The following is an 11374-nucleotide window of genomic DNA, read 5'->3' on the forward strand; positions in this document are numbered from 1 at the left end:
ATTGAAAAGTCATAATGGGATGATAAAATATTCCAGTCTAAAAATTTACTAAACTTTGTGACAAACTTGTCTGTTAGAACGCCTTCAGGCTCCTTGCTCTCCTGAGACAACAACGACCAAGCGTTCTCCATCTTCCAACTCATACTGACCATTTTTATGAAGTGATGAGTCTAAGTAGCTTTGTAGAGTGCAGGCTGCACGCAAAGCACACTTTTTATGGTAACCCATTATGCAATCTGCACTGGTTATATACAAATCAGAAATAGACGGTCCTGCTATCTCACGTACATTAGGATGGAATCCTCGTAAAAACTCTGCCTTTTCTCTCCCTTTGGTATAAATAACTTTAAACGGGATACAGAGTGCGGTAATTAAACTTTCGTTATATGGTATACAACCATCATCCCAACGGATACCGTGATGACGTGTTAGCCACCGGGCAGTTCTCCGCATTTTATCGTTTAAACTCGCTACACCATAAGGTGGTTTGAAAATAATTTGACAATTTAAGGAACCACCGACAACAGCCAGCTCTTTAATTATAAATCTATTATCGTTATCTTGAAAAGCTTGAAATTCAACCACTGCAAACGCCATTAGGCCACCGTTTGTATAGTGCAATTTCCCCGGACAATCGTTCGGCTACTAGCGAAGGTAGCTGATCAGTACACTCTTCTACATCAGATAGGACTTGATCAATATACAATCGAATTAAATCTTCGCGGCAAAACAGTTCCCTCAGAGAAATGTAAATCAGAGGGAGATTATTAATAAACATACACCATTCGTGTCGGTTAAGAGTGATAGAGTGTTCACCATCAGAGACGTAAGTGTACTGATGACCAAAAACCATGTTTACTCGTATATCCTCCCCTGTATCCACTTTGAACGAGTATTGAGTTTTACCATCGAGTGCTAGGGTGACGTCATTAAATTGTGTCGCAATCTGACAAAATGCGTCATAAGACCAATAGACGCAACCTTTTCTACCTTTAAATAGAATACCGAGTCTATTGTCTCTATTTTTAAATATACCCGTCACTACACATTTTGTTAGATCACTATCCAAATGATAGTCTGTTTTCAAAAACACACCGGTAAGTAGGTTTAGAGGTTCTTTACCCTTAGGTATAGGAGTAGCACTTACGTCTGCTTCCTGTGATGACATCGTGTAGACTAACACAAAACTCCCACTTCTTCGGTTACCTTTCCCCCTCTACACAGTTACTTTATTAACGGTACCGGTGAGCAATGAATATGTCATGTGGCTGTCATGTAGGAGTAAACAATATGCCGATGTATTTGCTGGAAAGGCTGAACCAGCTTCAAATTCCACCCGCACATCGACTGGACCGGCTTTTATAGAATCATTTTGTTTTGAACAGTCAATTACGTATAAGGGTGTTTTTTCTTTGTAGTTTATTTTGTCAACTGCCGGATAGCTATGTTTCCCATAGTATGAAGAATAGAAACGAAAAAACATTTCATAAAATATAGCTAAATCACCGTGAATATTATCGTATGGATAGTATTGCGAGTTTAAATAAACTTTAATATTTTTCAGATCGCAGTCATCAAAACAAGACATGTCTTTCTTTACATTGTTTTTACGACCCGTCTGAAAGCCCACTATTACGTAACGCGGCTTCTCCAGCTGGCTGGATGTTTTTACAGTCCAGGATTGTAAAGTAGTCTGAGGTAGAGCTGGATACTCGTGTAATTCCCAGGTTCTAAATGGTAAATGAACTTTTGTATCTTTTTCAATCATTTTCAGTAGTTTTAATCGATAAGGGTCAGATACGGTAACATGTGGTACTCTCCAGTACAGACCTGTAATTTCCAAAGTGTATTGCGTAGCATCTGTGCTATATATTGCGTTTGCGTCAGTCGAAGCCCGCAAGAGAATTAATTCTTGTCTGACATTAGCGACTACACGTTTGTAATCCTCAACAAACCCTAATAACATGTGCAGAGGAACACTAAATGAAAACTCTGTAGTTTTCTCTGTTTTCCCAGAACCTAACCAACAAGCATTCTTCAAAACGTCTAATTCACTTTGTTGTATCGATAATAGATTTTTAATCGTAGTTGTGATTCCCACATTTTTTATTCTATCAACTTCCACACCGCCAATCTCGTATCTAATATCATCAAAAAGAAATGCTGCCGCGTTATTTATAAGCTGAACCTCTGCGGGAGACCCATCCTGTTTTTTTCCGCTAAGCTTGCCGATTATGTGCAACGTACTGTCAAATGGTGCGGTAATGATGTCCTGCTGACTAATAGGTATACGTATTTCATCGTTATTTTTAAACGTCGATGAAGCATACGGCTTGTGAGTGTGAAATTCAATACCTGTGATTACATCACTATATTCTGCACTATTTTCTATATCCAACATCTTGAACTTTAAAACCGAATGAGCGTAAAAACTTCTTATTGGTTGATGTTAACCGTACAGTGTCTTGACGCTTACTGACCGGCATAGATTTTGTGATCTCTCTAAATACGAGACCCATTTTTCTCTCTGATGTGTAACCTAATGGATATGTTTTCGTTCCTTAGGTTAATTTTTTCACCGTGTTGGTCCTGAAGAGTGACTGTTATGTTGTTTATCCTCTTAACGTTCAAAGGTAAATAGATGATTGTGTTTGGTGTTTCTACTATTTTATACCCTGGACCTACATTCGGGTAGAACTCATGAATGATATGATCTTCAGAACCGTTACTGTATGATCCTCGAACTATACTGCATACTATCCTTATTACGTTCACATTAATAATGCTTACCGTTCTATCCGATATATGTTTGACGCCCGGCTCTAAGATTCTATTGTCAAACCCAAGTAATGAAGCGAGTGTTTTGTCTTTTGTAAAATCAATAATACGACTACACTTGATTTCAGATTTTAGCGTATTATTATTGGCTTTTAACTCAAATTCCACATCTTTTCCTAGTTTTGTTTTTAAAGCAGTTTCTAGATCTTCAATCTCATAAGCTCCTTCGTCAATTTCAATCATTTTCCCTTGACCATAGTAAAACTTGTTATTTTTATTAGCTTCAATATTTGGAATAGAGTGAAATGTCATCAAATCAATTAAACCGATTTCCCACTCACCTTCGCTTATGTCAATGGGTGGGAAATAGTCTCTAGAAATATAAGAACCTCTACCACTCAAGCTAAGCATTGCTGAGAAACTGTAAGCACAAGTGCCCACAAACAACTGAATCGAAATTTTGCTTTCTCTCGTAGTTATAGTAGATGTTGCAACCGTCAAAATACTGTAAAAGTTCACGCGGGGGTTTTAGGTTTCCAAAACTATCAAAATAGTATACATTGTCTTTTATTTTTCTGAAGCATACCCAGTGAGTACCGTTGCCAAAACTAGTATCCAAGTTTACAATTGCTGACTCGTTTTGTTTTGGTGATCTAGGTAGATCGTCTCTCATATAAACTCCTCTAAAGTGCGGTATACGAAGTTCTTTAGCATAATACAGTAAATCATAATAATTAGTCAACGGCTTTATTGGGATCGAGCTTTTTTTTTACCACATCTTTTCTTTGTTTTCTTCTTACCACCCCCATGTTTTGGGTACGGTCTTAGATACAACCCCTTGCCCTTGGTAGACACTCTACGTTTCACCACTCGTCTCTTCTTTTTACCTCCCCCTAATTTGGTTTTAGCTCGCATGGCCGTTGTAACCGTCCAAGCCGCAGCTTTTTCACCTAAAGACGCGTCTGATGATTTAAATCTACGCCAAGCCCGTTCTGCCAACTCCTTATCAGCTTGGTGTCGATGCTCGTTGTCTTTATACTGTGAATACACAATGTCGTGCTGCTTGCACGCTTCGTCTAAACCGTTGATACCTTTATCACCTCTAGCAAGTCTTTTTTTAAGATTTGAACCAATGCCGCAGTAGTTATAACCGGGTAAATGTGCCTCAAAAGGTACCAAATCAATAGCTTTGTTCAAAATGGTTGATATCAAACCTCTTCCTTTGACGGACCGTCTACGTTTGAGGGATGTTTTCCTCTTAACTGCCATTTTACGACTGACCACTAACACTTGTTAGGTTGTTCTAAATAGATCATCCCAGCTGGATGTCCCGTGGACAATCCGTGTATTCCAATCTTCTAAATTAGGGAAACTAGCCCTTCCCTTATTCAATTGTTTGAACAGTGTATATGCTAATTCTGCGACAACTTCTTTGACATATTGTTTAGTCGCAGCATCGCTCAGTCCCTGTGGATTCCCTACATTGGTTAACCGTTTACCTCTAACATCCCAGTTTTTATCTTTGAATAAAATAGAATTATCCTGTAGATATTGTAAAGTAATTACATCGTGAACGTGAGATGGATCAGCAACCTGTCCTAACCGTTTATGCTTAAAATTCCATGCAAGTGTACCCTGTATTGGTAAACGATTGTCCATATATTGTTTGTTTACAGCATCTCCGCCTTTGATTGGAGGTGCCAAGTTTTGGATTACCGTGTTTTTAACGTCAAAAGCCCCGTTTTTATTTTTTTGTAAGGCGTTCTTATTGAAGTACTCGAGATTTACAGCATCTTTGTCACTTACCGGAGAAGCTACATTATGTATAACCTTCTGTTTTGCATCAAACAATCTATTTTCACCTAAAACTATCGCGTTTTCCTTAAGAAATGATAAATTAATAGCATCTCCGTCTCCTTTCGGCGAAGCAACATCCTGCAGTCTGTATTGATGGATTGAATATGCTGTTGCGTCAGAAAGTTTTAACGGAGTGTGATGCTGTATTGTTTCGATACAGCATCATGAATGTCAATTGGTGCAGCCATATTGCATACACGTGAGTTTTGAGCATCAAAATGACCACTCTGCTTGGTCATACAATTCAAAAACGAATTTGAATGAGTTTTAAAGTTGATCGCATCTAGGCTATCGTATGGGTCTTCAACATTGCATAATCTTTTACCCTGAATATTAAAGTCCCCCGTTTCCGTTAATTCAAAGCCGATCCCTTTTGGCCCAGGGAGAGCCTTTTCCTTTTTTGTGTAACGTCCGAACTTGTCTATACCCATTGTGAAAGTGACTTAAATCTACTATTACCTGCTCCCCTTATATATCCGGCTTCGTGTAGCTCCTCTACAATATTAAGAATCTCATTACCATGTGAGGTGTTACCAGTTTCAGCTGATGCCACCAACAGTTTAAGTCTATCTACTAATTCGTTGGGATTATCCCAATGCACTATATCGCGAGACTTTGTACTTTTCCACGATATTCCTCTACCCTGTTTATTAATGGGAAACAGATCTTTGATCACGTGTCTATATTTTAAATTGTTGTCTCGTCTTATTTGATTGTGAAAGTCATAACCTTTTTTGTGAGCATTTGTCGCGATTAAAATACTCTTATATGTAGTTAGGTCGTCTTGTGTATACACATCACTGTTTGGTAGTCTTTTAAATAACAGTTCGTATATTCCCTCAGTAGGTGGATATCGTGTGTTGTTAATAATAATAGTGCCGTCAGTATCAAACTCTACCACCTTATCCCCAACCAACAACGTTTTTCCATTTTCACCCAACCGTGGACCATAGTCATGGTCTATAGTTCTATTTTTCCCGCCGACGTCTTTTATAAACTGTGTCATATACTTTTTAGTCAATGAGTTATGAAATTGTTCCTCGATGTATTTAGATGCGGTTTGAAATCCTGATGGAGACGAAACAACCTCTTCCAACTGACTAGTTTCAGCTCTAGGCGTTGATATGGCTTCTGGTTTAAATGGTCGACCAATATAATCATCGTCATCACTCTCATAATCCATCGGTTCATCTGTAGAAAGCTGTTCAACTTTGACTTCGGTTTTGGGTTCCACATTCTTTAGCTCTCTTATTAATGGTTTGTATTGCTTTTCTAATAATCTTTCACTCTCTACACTACCATCTTTAAACTGTCTAAACTTACGTCTAACAGCTTCTTTTAACTCTGCTATTTGCAGGGTCAGATGTTTATTCTTCCGCGTCATCTTTGATAATGAGCTCTACACACTGCGACTCTTAAGGTAATTCAACCTGTCGAAAAAATAATGCACGTTTCTTATGGCTACGCAAGTAGCGCACCACTTCTCTCAAAGATATACCAGAATTAATATCGATATCTCGGTAGTATCTTTTTGACACTGTATCAAATTGTGGAATAATATAATTTTTCGACCAATCACGAAAAACATATGTCCTTTTCCATCCGTCTCTCCATTGTGGTATTTCCGCAACGGTATACCGCTCAGTGTTGTCACTTTTTTCCATATATCTCTGTAAAAATGATATTGGTCGTTTCATCTTGTTGTGATGTAACAAAAACGAATTTAATAGCCAAAATTCACTAGGATTTGCACCCGTGAACTCGCGCCATTGATCAAACAGCTGACGGTTGGTTATCGTATATACACCGTTATTAAAGCTTATTCCAAAGTGTTTGCTATATTGTTGTAAAGTTGGTAACGCAGCCTTTAAAAATTCCGTTGTAAATAGTCCTTGACACAGATTATTTACACCAGCATAGGGCTTACCACGAGAGCCCGAAGGTATAGGTGGTACTGGACCATACGCAACATTATAACTCACATCAATATGGCATTTTGATACAATTGCAGTTCTGTATATTGTTAGAGGGGATCGTATAGGTAGAGACCGTTCAGTTAATACTATACATCTAGCTGCATGTGGAATGTTGCAACCATACTCAAGCATTCTTAGGTATATCTGTGTAAAGTTTATGCTACCGTGACGGTTGCGCAATGGTAAAACATTGCCAAACATATCAGGAAACGGGCGATATCTTGAAATCATATTATGAGATTCTCTAACCGTACAGTTAGTCATATCTTCGTGATAGATTACCAGTTCAAGGGGGACTTTTTTCTCTTCACATTTATTCAAAAACTTAATCCACATTTCACGGTTATACATACGTGCACTAGCAGATATCATTAGCAAGATAACTGGGGGTAATAATGCGCTTTGTGTGGGTACTTTGTGTCTCCAACACCTCCTATTGAATTTGTGTCCATGACGCCCTTTTCTACTACAATAATTCCCGCAAAACTTTTTCTTATTCGAATAGTAGTAGGTACACAAATTTGATTTGACATTATGCAGCTTTGTATTATAACCCCTGAGGTCGTTGTAAGCATAGATGTTAACCATTATAACTCCTCAATAAAACTGTCAAATCCTATACGATATCTACCTTTATCGGGATCTCGAGTCTTGTCAATCACTAAGAACCCGTGGCTATCTTTCCACGCTAGCGCACACAACTGTTTAAACCTATCAAATGACATGTCGGTGGTAATGTGATCGTTATATATATGTCGCAAGTTCATATCATCCTGTTTGAAAAGTATTACAAAATTCGCATTGTCCCTGATCAACTGTTTGGGTATTGCACTATAAGTTTGACCTAAATAAAAAGTATCAATTTCGTTATGTCGACCCATTGTGAAATAATTTTTGATATTACCGTGTTTCTCGCACGAGATATCATCAAATATCATAATTGAATGTGGTTCAGCTTTGCTTGGGTGTAATACTAGCCCATTGTCATCATATGCAAAATATCCAATCTCCTTCGGTAATGCTTTGGGTAAAAACTTGTACTTTGGTTGGTAAAGAGATTTAGAAAATATATAAATGTTTTTATAAACTAGACCGTTTGGATCAAATAATAAATTAAACACTATATTCGTTTTGCCTGAGTTGCTAGGTCCTGAAAGAATAGCCCGGATTGATGGGGGGAATAACGGTCCGTGTTTAATTTTAGAACATGACCCCTCACCGAGATACTCATCATAGTTTCTTATTGCCAGAGGCGGTTTCTGTACTGCCACGCGCATTGCTGAAGAAAGACTAATTATGTTGCACATATGTTAACATTTATACATACCTCAGGCGGGAGACCACTGCTGATCTTGTTTCTTTTTCATCAACTCCAATTTGGTTTTCTGTTGATTGTAATACGTTTTACAGCAACATCTGCAATAGCCAAACGACCCACACGTGTGGCAGGCTAATCCATCAACATGGCATACTGGTGTTATAAAACATTTTAAGTCACAACAATATCTAATGTATTTGGGAAAAACCAGATTTTGCGACATGTTGCTTGAATGACGTCCAAAAGAAGACTGAGACCGTGTGTCTACAGTAAAATATCATTTTTACTGAGCCACGTGTCATTTTTTTTATCAAAACCAAGCCAACGGACTTTTACTTTATCACCCTTACGTTGCAACACCTTTTCGACTAAATATACATCCCCAGTCTTTGATTTATTCAATTCTTGCGTATAAAAACCCCCCTTTAATATTTCACCATTGTGGTCTTGAAGGATATATGTTATAGGTTTCGTTGGTTTAATTGCGTAAATTTTAAAAACTTCGTTTGTCCAGTTTGGTAGATAACCTTTGGTAAAGACTTTTTTATGCTTACTTATCCGTACACTATCACCTAATTTAAACTTTTGTTTATTCGATACTGGCTTATTTTTATAAATTCGTTGTAATATAGTTTTTACGTGTTTTTTCCTTACATCTTTTGGCTTCATTCCGATTATACTATGCACTGTGTTGTTATAATTAGATACGATTTTTGGGAGTATATTTAACCATTCATATGTCCCTCTCGCGGTGAATTCCCGCCACATTCGTTCTTTTAAACTACGGTTCAATCTTTCAACAAAAACGCTTTTTAGCTCAGAAAACGTGTAATAGTGATTGATATTGTATTTTTTCATCAACGCACTAACATGCTTATTAAAAAATTCAGTTCCTTGATCGGTTTGAAAGTTTTTCATCTTATGTTTCATCAATATTGGATCAAGTGCTTTAGCAACTTCAGGACCTGACTTGTCTTTCAGTGGAACAGCAAACGCAAATTTTGATAAACAATTAATCATAGTCATTATATAACGGTGACCTTTGTTTAATTTTGCATATGGTTGCATCTCTACCAGATCTGCCTGATACAGATCATTTAACCCTTTAAGAGTGACTTTACGTCTAGGGAATTTTTTTCTAGCTGGCTTATGTAGCTCCTCAGCTATTGCACGTCTAACATCCATTGTTATAATGACACAAATAATACGCCGTCTTTTGATTTACCCCAAAGAAATGCTGCAGCCCCTCCACCGCTGCAGCTACGTGGCGGCCTCCGCAAAGCTAGTTGCCGCCTCCGTCCCCCTGGTATTGAGCTGAACAACTCAATACCCATACAGCCCCAACCTCGCTGTATGCTGTGGTAAGCAGACTGAAGGTCTCTTACCTCCCTTCCGACCCGGCTGTCGGGAATTACCTACAACACGCGTGTCCCCTGGTATGACGCGCAGAGAGAGACTTCCCTCACAATCACACTATCACACTATTATCTCACTAATAACGGTTTACGAGCTTTTTTTTCGGCTGCGCCAGGGACCTCATACACAGTGACACATGGGAGTACCTATAGGATTTAGCTCATTTTTCCTACAAGGTCTTACTCAATCAGCCTTAGTAGGTGGCGACCATGTGGTAACCGAGTACCTATAGGATTTATCTCAACCAACCTACCAGGGCTTACTAATGCTGCCTAATAGTGGGCCACTGTATCTCAAACACACACACACACACACTCAATTTTGTGAGAGAAGAAACCTATGCAACGTCTATTTTAAAACGTATTTTGCTCGTGTGTTTGATAAAATATTTTGGATTTAAAAGTTACAAACCACAAGTGTACAGCCCCGGTTTAAACTTTTTTCACGACACTCAAGTAGCTAAAGAGTGGGGATAACATGTGCTAAACAGAAACGCTCCAGGGGACATGTGCGCGTCAGTTGCTAAAATGATCGCGTTCACATTAGTGCTAACTGAATTAATTAAAGATTATATATTATATCCTATATTTAATTATTTCGGAGATAGTGATTCGGATAGTGAGTTTGGGGATATTGATTGGTGGGGAGATGAATGGGAGATATTTCTAGTGGATGATGCGTCTACTGATTCTGGCATAGGAGGAGAATACTAGGTGAGTCTTTGTTTTTTGTACCCATATGGAAGAGTATCATAGTTGTCAGCATGTTTCCTTTTTGGACCTGTGATTTTAAATTTTTTGATTTCGCTAATGGTGATGATATCTCTGTCTTTTGTACGTCGTATTCTGTTTTCTTCAATCTCAATAGTTTTGGTAGCCTCACTGAGAACCATTTCTTTTAAACTCTCAAACCCCATCTTTTTTGACGTTTTCATATTTAATGTTAAACCTTTGATTTTGCAAACAGACACAAGAGCTTGTTTATTTGTAGACCAAACTAGATAAGCATATGTTTTTGGTCCTCCTGACACAAATTCGACGATATAAGAACCAGGTCCGTATTCAACCAACTCATTGGTCATTTCGCCGAGATAGTCACCTGTTGGTACACTATACAATCCACGTCGATATACAAAAAGCACAGAATCGGTGTCATAATATAAAACTTGTGTTCCCAGAGCTTCTAAATATTCATACAACTTAAGTCGGGCTTGCGCAGTCGTGAATCCCGCGATAATTACGTTTGTGTTTCTCATAGCTTCGCCAATCTCCTCAATATACTCCCAGCCGACCAAAACAACTTCCTCGCTTACTATCTGTATTCTAATTACATATATCTCTGGACTCGTTAACATTTGAAAAAGACGTTTGGCGTCCCTAACAATCATAGCTTTTGTCTGGTTTTCGCGTTGACCAAACTTTCCCCAGAATGAGTTTAACATCAATTTGGCCAGCGATCTAAGCCCTCCATTCTTTAAAATTTTATCCTTATCAAGTTGGACACCCTCCTTCTTGAAATATTCGTCGATATATTTTTGCTTATCCTCGTCTGTCTCACACCATTCTGGGTATCCCGAAGCTTCCTGCTTCATCTTGAGAAATTTATTTATAAAATCTGTAAATAAGCCCCCTTTTTCATATGTGGCCACCTCGTACTCCCAGAGCTCATACATATCGAGGATAGTATAACCTTTTTCTACAGCCTTTCTTATTTCATCCATCGTCCAAGTTCCGGTCAACGCCCTATCTCCGCTCTCGTGATTACACTCGCCTTGGTTTTGCGTTTCCCCACAAGTCGCACATAAAACAAACATTAGTTTACTATTCATTTTTGTAGGGAGCACTGGATGATAGAGTTCACGAGGCGGTAGAACTTTACATTTCAATAGTCCTTCGACATCAATACCTCTCTGTCTACACTCCCGATCTCCTACATATATAGTGGGGTGTCCAACTGGATATTTACCGTACTTGCACACATACGGGTAGAGAGAACAAACATCAACATACTGTATGGTCTCTCCCTCGCT

General features: G+C 38.4%; 1 protein-coding gene across 1 annotated transcript; it reads right to left on the reverse strand.

Moving 5' to 3' along the window:
* Positions 1 to 5056: 5056 nt before the first annotated feature.
* Positions 5057 to 6019, reverse strand: LOC128984399 (uncharacterized). Its single transcript, XM_054403717.1, has one exon. The coding sequence runs from the start codon at positions 6017 to 6019 to the stop codon at positions 5057 to 5059; it is 963 nt and encodes a 320-aa protein (XP_054259692.1).
* Positions 6020 to 11374: the final 5355 nt, after the last annotated feature.

The sequence above is a fragment of the Macrosteles quadrilineatus genome, unplaced genomic scaffold, assembly GCF_028750875.1.
Source record: "Macrosteles quadrilineatus isolate MER2022 unplaced genomic scaffold, UCM_ALF_1.0 Scaffold_2__2_contigs__length_208266976, whole genome shotgun sequence".
Lineage (NCBI taxonomy): Eukaryota > Metazoa > Arthropoda > Insecta > Hemiptera > Cicadellidae > Macrosteles > Macrosteles quadrilineatus.